At 35.0% G+C, this 13,518-nt stretch overlaps 1 protein-coding gene and 1 pseudogene across 1 annotated transcript; one reads left to right on the plus strand and one right to left on the minus strand.

Moving 5' to 3' along the window:
• Positions 1-262: 262 nt before the first annotated feature.
• LOC119065694 (NKG2-A/NKG2-B type II integral membrane protein-like) lies at positions 263-12,313 on the minus strand. Its single transcript, XM_053661837.1, has 6 exons — positions 12,127-12,313; positions 11,657-11,755; positions 10,397-10,435; positions 9,736-9,887; positions 3,741-3,844; positions 263-3,506 (listed from the first exon to the last, which is right to left on the minus strand). The coding sequence occupies exons 1-6, from the start codon at positions 12,311-12,313 to the stop codon at positions 3,386-3,388; spliced, it is 702 nt and encodes a 233-aa protein (XP_053517812.1). The 3' UTR covers positions 263-3,385.
• Positions 4,092-5,380, plus strand: LOC119065695 (syntaxin-7-like; annotated as a pseudogene).
• Positions 12,314-13,518: the final 1,205 nt, after the last annotated feature.

The raw sequence follows: 13,518 nt of genomic DNA on the forward strand, positions 1-13,518 counted from the left end.
AGGGGAAGAGTAATCAAGGAGCAGGTATAAAGGACCCTTGGACAAAGTCAAAGGGGTGTAGGATTGAGGTGTGAGGTGTGGGTGCACAAGGCAGAGGAGAGTGGAGGAGGGTAATGAAAACAACTGTACTTGAACAACAACTAAAAATTTTTAAAATAAATTATTTTTCCTTATTAAAAATGGGAAGGATGGAAAAGTAAACTTCTAAAAGACAAGTTCAATTACACATGAGCTTCAAAAGACACGAAACTTTACTGCATGATGTTTGATTTACATATATTGCAAAATGATTACCACAATAGGTTGAGCTAACATCCATCTTCTCACATAGATAAAATGAAAAGGAAATAAAAAATATACAGTGTATTCATACTTTATATTTACCCACCTACAAATCACATTATAGATATCTAAATTATTAGATAGACCAGCAATTTTCAATATTTTTCACTCATGGGACACATCAAGTAATTACTAAAATTCTGTGGCACACCAAAAATATACATTTTTTGCCAATCTGACAAAAATAGATATAATTTTTATTGATTTCTTGAAAAGTAATAATAGTAATTACCTACCTTTTTTGCTTCAATGTGACTTTTTGAAAAATCATGTGCCTATACTTATATATGACCAGGTGTGTCTGAAAAAAGTCCAGTCATTGTTAATATAATGAGAATAGTTTGCACAACATCATGTAACCTGGCTGCCAAGGAGAATGGACTGGAATGCACATTCACAAACAATGATGACTTCACTGTAGTAGTTAGTCAGTGGGGGGAAGTAGATGCTGCTGAGTGAACATGTGTACTGCGTGGCCATCACATTCAAATGACTGAACAAGTAAAGCAATGAATCTGCATCACATTTTGTGCTAAGCTCCAACTTTTCTCTACAGGAACTATTTGGATGATTCAGAAGGCTTTGAGGATGATGCTATGAGTGCAGTGCAAAAAAAAAGTGTGACATGAAGGCTTCAAAGATGGTTGAGAGTCTGTTGAAAGCGATCAGAACATCTGTAAATATTGAACATGTGTAATCAACATGTAATCAACAAAGTTCGGTGACTGACAGTGCAAGAACTGGAAACTGATCTGATCAAGGGACTCCAGAAACTACTCTGTCAGAGAATTTGACGCTGCATCTTGGCATGAAACGCACTATGGCAAATTTCCTTCTGTGGCTTCTGCTACCATAGCAGAAACAATATCGGGCTCTGGTTTCTAATGAATTGATTGAAACCACTACCAATGGACCAGATTACCTCATAACGTCATACATAACCAGAGATAAATCGTGGGTCTCTAGCTATGACCCAGAAATGAAGGCACAGTCATACCAATGGAAGTTGCCTGGTTCTCCACACTTGAAGAAGGCCCAGCAAAGTTGCAGCAAGATCAGGAAAATGTTAACCATGTTTTCTGATTGGGAAGGTGTTGTCCATCATGAATATGCACCCTCAGACCAAACAATTAATAATAAGTACTACCTCAATGTACTTTGCCAGTTCAGAGATCAATACATCCAAAACTGCCACAGCTGTGGACAACCAGTGATTAGCAGCTTCATCATGACAATGCAACCGCTCATGCATCACCAATCTTGCAGAGTTTTGGTGTAACATCAAAATCACCCAGCTCACTCAGCCCCCCTACATCACAGATTTGGCATCCTGAGATTTTTGGCTTTTCCCAAAACTAATATAACCTTTGAAAGGGAAGAGATTTCAGGTGGTCAATGAGTTTCAGGAAAATATGACAGGGCAGCTGATGGCGATTCCAACAAAGGATTTTGCAGGGTGTTTTGAAGAGTGGAATAGATGCTCAGAGAACTGTGAGGTCCCAAGGTATCTACTTTGAAGGGGACTTAGGCATCATTGTCTTTCGTACAAGTTTTCTTATATCTTATATTTTCTTCAATAAATATATCTATTTTTTTATTACATAGCTATATGATTTCTGGATGTCTGGTACCAAGAATTAAATAACTAGACACAAGGTTATAATGTAATATGACCAATAAGATTCAACTCTATTACATGACTATTGTGAATATTGTATGAATATTACATATTCATGGTTGAGGAAAGGGCATTCACACAGATGGTGTACTGTTGGCTGTTGTCATTTTTTTAATTTAACAGTCTAAGCAAGAAGAGGTCAGTGTTCCTGACTAAACAGTCAGATATTTCATGTTTTAAAAATTCTTGTGGCATACCACCTGCAAATCACTGAGATAAGCTGTTGTGGTATCATGGTGGTTTCCAACTCTCCCTTATTTTACAATCCTTATAGAATAAAATCATTGGATGGAATGCAGCAGTAACGTTACTCATATGATCACCAAAGGATTACAACCTTTGCTGCATCATGTTCATGAGATGAAAAGAAAGACACAACAACTTCTAATAACAATGTTCTTCCAAAAGTATTCAGCAAAAACCCTTTATCTATCCCTAACCACTGACATGGTCTGCTCCTGACATCCAACCACGAACACTGTTGTGACTTGATGATCTAACAGCCTTGTGAACAGTAAGCCTCCATCTGAGATATTGATACAAGGTCAACAGTAGCCTAACACCTATGTCATTCATCTCACTTCATGTTATTATGAAGGCATTTTATCATCTCACATCTTCACAAGAGAAAGGAGGGTGAATACAACACAAGCTATTTTGAGGGAGAGACCACATTCACAAAACTTTTATATATTGTATTGTTATAATTGTTCTATTTTATTAATGGTTATTATTGCTAATCTCTTAGTGTGCCTAATTTATAAGTTAAACTTTATCATAGGTATGTACATTTAGAAAAAATATAGTACACAACAGAGTTCAGTACTTTGCATGGTTTCAGGAATCTCCTGGGAGTCTTTTAATGTACACTCTGCAGACACTGAGGAAACTACTGTGATTCTTACAGCAGGGTTAGCAATAGTCATGTTGTATTTACATCCGTAGTATTTATTTGTCTTATATCAGAAGTTTGTAGTTTTTAACTACTTCCTTTAATTCCTTCTCTCCCCTATGTCCCCACTTTTTGGAAACAAGTTTGATCTCTTTTTCTATGAGCTTGTTTCATTGTTGTTTCTGTTGTTTTTTAGATTCTACACATGAGATCATACAGTATTTGATGGCTATAGCTTTATAGTATAGTTTGAAATCAGGAAATGTGACACCCCTGATTTGTTCTTTTTCATCAGATGTATTTCACTATTAAAAGCCCTTTGTGGTTTCACATACATAGGACTGTTTTTTTTTGTCTACTTCTGTAAAATATGTCATTGGAATCTTGATGGGGATTGCATTGGACCCATACAAGAAACTAGAAATGTGTTCTTTAGGGATGGTGAGAGGAACATTATACTACATTTGTATAAGCTATTGTGCCTGGTGCTTACAAACATATGTTATGTTTTCTAAACAGGATTTAGAATAGAACATGTGGCTGTGGAAATCCGCAAATACACAATTCTTGTCCAACTTGGAAGTTTTTGAAAATCTGTAATGCAGAGATAATAAATCATTAATCTGGTAATATATAACTTAATATTTTAATAAATAATTTATGTCCAGTAATATTTACATATTAAATCTGCATATTTCTTAAATTTTTTCATAAAAACATTTAAATATTTGTTCATATACTTGTTCACACATTGCTTTTTATTTCTAAGATTAACTCCTGATTTGAAAGCATGAGGGAATATAACATGTGCATTCTAAAGAAACTTACAGTTCAGAAGAGAGAGTTGTGCCAGTTGTCCACGCCCAAGAATTAGTATTATTTCTCTGGGACAGTCCAGTCCATGGGCGTATTTTCAAAATGTTCAAAAAATTCTATGAGAAAACAAATTGTATGAGAAATTAAGTGAAATTAATTTGTATTTGTGAAAACAATTAAAGTTGGCTCACAGTTAGAGGGGGAGGTGACAGCTAAGTAAACTGCACAGCCCACCAACATCTGGTGACATCAGTGAATAAGCAGTCAACCCTGTCCTGCGACCCAGGACTTGTTGGTCACCCCACCCAGCTGGCCCAGCATGTCCGACATCCAAAGACCACAGGGCCCTGTGTGAATACATAGAGGACTCTGAATCAACATGGAACACCTCAAGAATCACCTGAGTTGAGGCAACAGCTGCAGCAGAACTACCATATTCTAAACAACTGGCGAAAGAAACAGAGAAGTCTATGGGACAGTCTGTATTTCTTCCTACCACCTTCAGCGAACAACAGCATGAAAGGAAAATACAGGTTAATTCTTAGTGGCTGAATTCACAACATCACTGACTCTCCACAGGCCAGCAGCTGAGAACGGGAAAGAGCATTTAATATCACTGCCCCCCCCCAAGTGGGCAGCCTGTACCAGAGCATCTGGTGGAATTCCTGAGGAGAGCTCAAATTGAAGGAATCTTGTGTTCTGGAAAAGCTAAACTCACCCTCAAGGTCAGGTGCACAATGAGGGAATTACAGAGGACAACCTCCACCTCATTCACAAGAGAGTCTTCTCTTAAGCAACTGGAATTTGATATTATGGATATTAATAAACTTTTTGCAGGTCTGGGAATGATAATTCATGAGCAGAGAGGCACGATGGCATAGAAGCCAAAGTTGAAAACACAGGGGTGCATATGCAACAAGCTGACCAGCACCTGTCAAGGGCAGATGAATATGAGAAAGAGAACCCTGAATGGTGCTGTGAGATGCATAACACTTGAAAGAAAAATACAAATCTACAACTGCACTAGCATGGAAGAATAAAACAAAAGTCTAAACCCTTATATTTTATTTTATTTATTTATTAAAGATTCTACTTATTTAATTTTAGAGAGAGAGAAAGAGAGGGAGAAAGAAAGGGAAACATCGATTGGTTGCCTCTCCTGCTGGATCCCAGACCAATCCTGCAGCAACACAGGCACCTGCCCTGACTGGGAATCTAACCTGTGACATTTCCCTTTATGGAGCAATGTCCAACCCACTGAGCCACACCAGTCAGGGAAACCTTTGTATTTTAAATGACTGCATTATAAGCCTTTTGCCTCTGGTTTTATTTTTATGTTGAGAATTTAGGTGCAGGTTTTGTTAATATTAAACACTGAAAATGACTTTGGACACTAATAAATTGGCCTTAGAAAAAAATGCGACAATGATATTTTCAGAGAACTTATTTTGAAAAGCAACTATTTAAAAATTTGTTTTTTCTTTACCAGTCACATTCAGTATTGCTTTCCACCTGTGTATACTTTGAGAGGTGACCACCCCAATGGATCTGGGCCCCATCTGACATCATGCATATTTTTTAGAACATTGTTGATTATACTCTCCATGTTGTGCTTTGCATTGTTGCAACTGTTTTCAAAACTGGCAATTTAAACAAGAATTACTTGATAAAAGCTTCAAAATTCAAATGCATGAGCTTTTCAGCTACTTTTAGTTTTCATACATAGGTAATAATTTTTACCATTTTTCATTTAAAAAATTAGATATATGCAATTAACCCACTTCCCTTTTTAAATCAATGTTATTGTTTGTTACTTTATTTTTATTGATATGAGAGAGAGAGCAATCAGTTAGTCAGTCCACTTAGTGTGGCTTTCCTTGGGAGCTTCTTATATGTGCAGGATGGGGCATCAACCAGTACCCTGTGTATATTCCAATCAGGCTCTAACCAGCTGACCTACTCAGACTGAGCTTATATCAATGATGTTTTAACATTCTAGTCAGAATATAAAAAGAGAATTATATAGATTATAGTTTGTATTTTATAGTATTCTTATATAGCAGTTTGATAAAAGCAATGTTTTATATGGCAAACTATGAGACATCAAATAGGATCAAATAAAATATTAAGCAACTAAATTGTACACTTGCAACCTAAATAAAGATTTCAAAAATGAAGAAGCAAATATAGTTTTTTTTTCTGGGTTAGAGTGATTCAATTTACAATACAGTTTCATATATCAGACACATTAAAAAATGTAGTAGCATGATTAGGTGAGCAGCAAACACTGCAATTTTACACCTCTGAAATTTAATCAGTAAAAATAACATGAGAATTTATTAATGGAAAAAGCAGCTAGAGATTCCAGTAAAAATAGATCAAATTTGTAGTCTTCATGTCTAAGACTGTTCCCATGTCTCCCCCTGTCCCCATCTCAGTTCATGAGTAAGAAGTGTAATTCTTACTGTTTGGAGGATGCTAAAACATCACTGGAAGTCTGTTGCCACAGGGGAAGTCTGATTACTTGGGAAGTGGTGGTCAAACTGCCCACTCTTTTTTTAGGTCAAGTGCTGAATTCACTAGATTAAAAGTGAGGCAGACCATCCTTTTTCTAGTCCATTTGTGTCAAGCACAGTGCTAGCTATAAATATAACAAAAGCGTACTCAATATGAGAGCACAGTACAAGAAGTTATATTAACTCTCTACACCTACATGGTTGATGGGAAAAATTTGCACTGTGCAGAAGAAACAAAGATGATACTATAAAAAAAATAAGGCAAAGGTGATTGGAGAACTGATTTTAAAATTATGAGTACTCCCTTACACACACACACACACACACACAAAGTACATCAATCAGCAGAGGGTGGAGCCATATTGACTGAGGTATTTGAATAAATTTTTAAAAATCACTGGCTGTCCAGTGAGCTATGCATGCCCAGGGGAACCCCAGTAATTGAGTCTAAAAATAAAATAATAAGAAGAATTTTTAAAACTGAGTAAGCACACTTCAAAAGAGATGATTCCACAATTAATAGTTTACTGAAGTTACAAAAATATAAATCTAATAAGCATGTAAGAGGATTCATGTTCATTATACAATGTTATTGAAAATGTGTACTTACCATAATTTTAAAACTATGCAAAGAACTAAAAAAACCTTCCATACTCAGGGGTATAAATCAGTCATACAATATAACTTTCACTGGGACAAGATGTTGGAAATGTTTAATACTAATTATTATAAATATATGTTTATCTAAAATATTTTTTAAATTAAGTTTAAATAACTGAAAATATGATGGCAGTGACAGAACAATTAGGTACATAAAAACTGTATGAATAAATCAAATAAAATTGTGAGTTAAATGAATACTTATACTAAAAAACTCAATACACTTATATAAATATTGAGGTATAGGAGAAAGAATTGATAAAATAAAGATGGAATGAGAGAAATAATTAATACCTGAGAGTAGAGAGAAAGACAGAGAAAATTAACGGGGCCTCATAGACGTTTACAACTCTGTCAGTAAAACCAACATCAGTGTAATTATTGCTTGAGAATAAAGAGAGAGACAGAAAAAGGCCAATAAAAGACACAATATATGATCATCTTAAATTATATATTAAAATATGCAAACCCATGTTTATAAAGTCATTTATGTAGAAAAGATCATCTGCTATAAATTACGCCACATCAACTAGGTAATGATGCAGAAAAGTGTGAACTTGACCTCTACCACACAGCATCACAAAAACATAAATTCTCAAAGTATTACAGACTTAAATGTAAAAGTCCATCAATTAAAAAAAGATAAACCGTAAAGAGTAATGCAATGGATTTTCTTTGTGAACTTTGACTAAGTTGTGAAACGTCCAAAATAACTACCAACATCCAAACGAGATATTGGACTATGATAACAGTAATAAATCCTGGTCATTAAAAACACCAATATAAGAAGAAAAATGTAATTAACAGTTAAGAAAGCCATTTGCATCTTACAAATTCAAAAAAGAGTCATATGTAAGATATAACTACTTCTAAGGAGAAAAATTACAGGTAACATACAGAAGAAATGGTCAAGAGACATGAATGGGCACTTCTCATTTTCACAGTGCAGAAATTCATAATGAATGGTGCTCAGAAAGGTGTGTTCAATCAATCAGTATGAGGAAAATAGCTATTAATATCATAATGATGCTTTTATATATGATCAGAACTGATGGCATTAAAATTCCTGGCAGAACTAAATTTTGAATCATGAAACTATTGGATATAATGGGCATTTACATGACAAACTAGGAAGTGCAGGGGTAATTTACATACACATACATTTTTGACTCTGCAATTTCATTCTAATGCAAAAAGGCAATATATTTTACTTATACACATATACTATTAGAACAACTATCTGTATAAATTATTATATTTTTATAAACACATTTATAGTATATCAATTTATATATTTTGTGTGCTATTGTATAAAAATATTTTAAATATGATACATTATTTGGAAAAAGACATATGCAAGGGTTTTTATTAAGTAATTCTTCATTACAACCACATATTAAAAATATCTCTATTCTGAGCAGAATAGATTAAAGAGTGTGAGGTATATACAATATAGCAGTGAGAACAAACAAATTCAAGTATATTCAATAGTATAGATTAATTGAAAAAATACTATGAGGGAGTTAATGCAGACACATAAAATTCATAGTAAATTATTCCCATTACATAAAATTCAAAGTTAAGAAAGATAATTTGTGATATAAAATATCAGAATAGTGGTTAAGTGAGGAGAGAGGAGAAGTTATGAGATAGTTCACATGAGCAGGCTGGCAACACCTATTTCATGACCAATTTCAGTTCACAACATGCACAATCATATCTATAGTCTCCATGATGCATGGTAAAATTAAGTAGCAGTTTACTTTAGGAAAAAAAGCATTTATAGTGTTGGGAACCACTCTGCCTGGTTTCAGGAATTGTAACTACCCCCCATGACTAAGGATGCGTGAGTGACCTCCGGAATTCGGGTGACAGGAGACAAAAGCTTGTCTCTGGTAGCAAACACTGCTTTAGTTTCCTCCTGTGCCCCCAGAGCATGGTCGATGTTGTTGATTGGTAAGACTCCTCACAGCAAGGGGCAACCTAAGCCAGACTGATCATTTGGGAGGCCTTCATGGAAGGACTCAGGGGGCTGTGACGAACAAAGAGGGAGCAATGGACCCTTGCCCCCTGGCTGTGTGACATAGCCCCAGTCCCCATGTCCTCTGGGAGAAGTGCTTCCTAGCTCTAATCCACTTAAAACTGAAAATCTGATGGGGAGGGGTGCAGTTCTTCACCTTGCTAGAGTGGATGGGGGAAATCTGGCATAAGAAAGAATTCCTAAAAATCCTGTGAAACTTGCTTTGCTAAGAGTGTTTTCATTCATATGGTAAGGGTCTGAGCAGGAAATGAGTAAGTCTCCCAAAGTTTCTGCAAACCCCTTTCCTGAAAGACACAGGCTAAGCCCTCAGACTAAGATTAAGTCAGACTAAGCCCTCAGATTTCTTTGAAATGTTATCTACTGTTTGGCCCTTGTCACCCTGTATCCCTGTGTACTACAACCCAATAAAAGCCATAGGAAACCCAATAAAACCCAATAAAAGCTGGAGGAAGGGGCTCCTGGCCTTTTTCCTCTGAGAAACTGGCCACCTCTTCTCCCCAAGCAGATCATGTCTTAGTAGTGTTTACTTTCATCCATGGTGGATGGGGGGACTTGAGGGCAAAATTGCCCCCACATTATAAAAGCATGACTGTCTATGAAAATCAAGAACTGCAAATTATCAAATGCACAATAATGGCATAACATATAAATGAAATATTATAGTCAAACAATAAAATACTAACAATCTTTACAATAAATTACAGATTTGTATAAAATATGACTGAATTCTATAGAAATATAAAATAAAATACTCTTTTAAATAAAATGTTGGGAACATTAAAAACCTTACCATTTCTTCTTCATTCTCTATATAGAGCAGGCTAGAGCTCTTAGCAGCACAGGCCATGAAACTGTCATTCCATGTCTTTTTTTCAGTGCTGATGTAATAGCAGTTGTTGGAATATATTAACCACTCTGGTGGACATCGACCACAATTATATGCTGAGGAAACATTATGTATTGTAATTCAAGAACAAGTTAAATTTTAAAATGAAAATTAATTTCAGTATTTGCAGAGGCATAGACAAATTAGTGCACAATATAAGTATATACCCTCACAGACTGGCATATATAAAGCACAATACACTCACACACACTCACAGAGAAGGGTCAGCCCCTCACTCCCTAATTTATGTGTCCATATTAAGCAAACACAAAACAAAAATATCCATCTTGTATATGTTCTAAAAGTCAATGAAAGGAACCACCTTTTTAGAAACCAAAATTATCTTTCAACCAATTGGCAACAATGAACATGATGAATTTAAATGAATATTTCTTCATATTTTTGCATAAGAAATTCACTCTTCTATACTCATTATTTATGTACATTTACTGCTCAGTATCATAATTTATGTTCCCCCCAACAAAAAAAAACCTATACATTTTGATTGTGTTAGAGACAAGGCATACACTGTATTAGTATTGGAACATAGAAAATAATTAGGTACCTTTCTGGTTCCCTGTTTTCTGATTCCCTGTCTGGTTCCCTGTTAAAATAATATATAATTGATATACACAAGAAAGAAGAATTATTCTGTTCCAATATTACATTAGCTAGAAAAAATAAGTAATTATTATAAAAAATTACTGTTGATCTACATAAATCATAATACTTTTGTTTCTTACTTTGAAATATAGTATATTATCTAGGATTAAAATGAACTGGAATAAAATTGGTTTTACCAAGAAAAATTAATGAAGCTATGATAATCCGGGAGACGATATTTCAAAAGCCTTGAGAACCAAACTTCACCAATCTTACACTATTGGAATTAATCAATATGAAGAATTTATTTGTATTTCTCAATAAAGTGTCCTAAAGTATGCCTTGAATTGTAACACAAGAATATCTATGGATATATGGGATATATATGTGTATATATACATAAAAATACTTAAAAAATTTTTTTGTTTATTTATTGTTGTTCAAGTACAATTGTCTTCATGTTCTCCCCACCCCACCCATCCCCACCTTCCACCCTGGAATTCACCTTTTTTAATTTTTTTCCATGTGTCCATTATACATGTTCCTTGATGGCCCTTCCCCTCTTCTCCACCATTATCCCTCTCCCCTTACCCCTCTGGTTACTGTCAGTTTGTTCTTCAATGCAATGTTTCTGGTTATATTTTGATTGTTTGTTTTGTCAGTTAGTTCCACTTTTAGGTGAGATCATATGGTATTTGTCTTTCACATCCTGACTTATTTCACTTAGCATAATGCTCTCCAGATCCATCCATGCTGTTGTGAAAGGTACGAGTTCCTTCTATCTTTCTGCTATGTAGTATTTTGTTCTGTAAATGTACCATTGTTTTTTGATCCATTCATTTACTGGTGGGCATTTAGGTTGCTTTCAGCACTTGGCTATTGTAAATTGTACTGCTATGAACATTTTAGAAAATATATATGGCAATGATAACTCGAACAAAGGTTCAATTTCCAACGTTTATAGAGAACTCACATGACTCCTCTCCAAGATGACACACAACCCAATTAAAAAATGGGCAAAGGACTTAAACTACTTTTTAAAATAATGCAGATGCTCATCTGAAGATGTTCATCTTAGACAAATTCAGAATAATAATTTTGTACTTACTCTAAATACATACTTCTAAATGAGAGTTCCATTCTATAATATTATGAAGTGTTTGGAGGCACTGATGAACACAAAAGTGAAAAGTTTCATGAAATCTTACAAAAATTTACTCACAGTGTTTAAAATTTATCCACGTTACTAGAGTGCACATCAGGACAAGGCAGATGACCCCTAGGATCCCAGCAACGAGCTTCTCTGGAGGTGATGGGGATGCTGCAGGGAGGGAAATGGAAACACTGAGAAAGGGGGGATGGAGACAATTGTTTGGACAGTTTACACACTGAGAATCATATCCATACACTTGGACCCCGAACCCGTATCTACCACTATAATCTTCCTCTCAGAATATACCATTGTATTTTCACTAAATATAATGCTCTGTGAGTTACCGGTCAAAGACTACAACTTACAACAATGTCTGCATAAAATTAGTCCTCAGCTTTCATCTGAGAATACCACATTCCAACTTCAAGCCCTGATCCTTAAGATGAAAAATATCTGAGCTTACCCCCTTCTCTTTTCCACACCTCTGCACCCAGCTGAACATTCTAGAACAGTTATACTGTGTCTGTTGAATGTCTTACCTTTGCAGTGGTTACTCTTGTCACTCCCTCCAAGATCCTGAGAAGCATTTTGAAGATTTAATTCTACATAGGTCAGTTCCTGCTCAGTTCCTGGAATGGAGCCTTTAGTGCCCTTAGGTTTCATGTGCTGTCTCTTTGCATCCTTAGCCAGATTCAGTTCTGCGTAGGTTACTCTTTGGTCACTCATTGCTGCAGCTCAGTGGTGGTCGAGACTGTGCTCTACCACATGTGTGCTTACGAATAAGTGACACAGGCACTGAAGAGGTCCCTCACAGTGACACTGGGCGGGTAAGGGTGAGTATCGGGCTCATTTTCCAGTTAAGGAATCTGAAGTTCTGGTTCTAAATTCCTTACAGGTTTAAACAAGTGTCTCATGGTAGATACAATATATAAGATATTCTACATTTGACAATGTATTATTAGTTTGAGTAATAAAAAGCAAGAAATTAATGAGGAAAATCACTTTCATAAATAATAACATTCTCATTAATTTAAAGTCAGATTCCACAGCAATATTTAACAACATTAGAATGCTAGTATAAAAAATAAAATGCAATATTAGAAAAAAGAGACACAATATTCATGATAAATTTAAGTTGAATAATGATCGAAGACTGAGTGCCTTCAAGATGGGTCACTAATCATGTTGACATATATAGTAGTTTTCTGAACTAAATTTTTATTTAGTGACATGCATTTATTCATTAAAGTGGATGAGTTGTTATCAAATGATCTTTGATTTTGAATGACAAATCATAACAAACAAAAATGTTTCATGTTTAAAAAATCTCTGTCAGGCTAAACTCATTCAACAACAGTGAAATTTTAAAAGTACTTATGTTACACAGGAAATTGGCAATCGAGTTAAGGGCAAAGATATAAAACATGAAATGAGAGATAAATATGTGTAGATCCTTTATATTAGAACACTGTTGTTTCAAACTTCCAGGCAGTTCCCATGCATGTTAAAGTCAGGGCACCTTCAGTTGTGTAAGCCATAGTAATGAATCAGATACTGTAATTTAATAATTCGGTCAATGGGCTGTATGGCTGGTGAGTTCTACAATTAATTCTGGCTTTGAAATTTGCAATGTATGACCTTTACAAAGCTACTTAGTGTCTAGCAACTTAGTTTACTAGTATAAAGTGGAAATAAAAATGTAGACATAATACACATAAAACATTTAATATTTCACCTTTTTAAAGCTCTCAATAATATTTTACCTATCCTAATATAATTTGAACACATTTCTCATGTTATTTCTGATTCATACCACTTGAATGCTGTAGCTTACTTAATTCATTAGGCAAACTGTGTATCAGTGTGGTGCACTCTCTAGCAACGGTGACTCAACTTTTAAATAGTCTTTTGATCATTTATAATTAAGCTTC

Source organism: Artibeus jamaicensis, unplaced genomic scaffold (genome assembly GCF_021234435.1).
Source record: "Artibeus jamaicensis isolate MK-2021 breed Jamaican fruit bat unplaced genomic scaffold, CSHL_Jam_final contig_233, whole genome shotgun sequence".
Lineage (NCBI taxonomy): Eukaryota > Metazoa > Chordata > Mammalia > Chiroptera > Phyllostomidae > Artibeus > Artibeus jamaicensis.

Coding starts and splice junctions, on each gene's coding strand:
- LOC119065694 (XM_053661837.1), bottom strand. CDS start 12,313: ATGAGTGACCAAAGAGTAACCTACGCAGAACTGAATCTGGCTAAGGAT. Junction 9,888..10,396: donor GAAAACAGGGAACCAGAAAG/GTACCTAATTAT, acceptor ATGTTTCCTCAG/CATATAATTGTGGTCGATGT. Junction 3,845..9,735: donor TAGAGAATGAAGAAGAAATG/GTAAGGTTTTTA, acceptor GTTTTCTCATAG/AATTTTTTGAACATTTTGAA.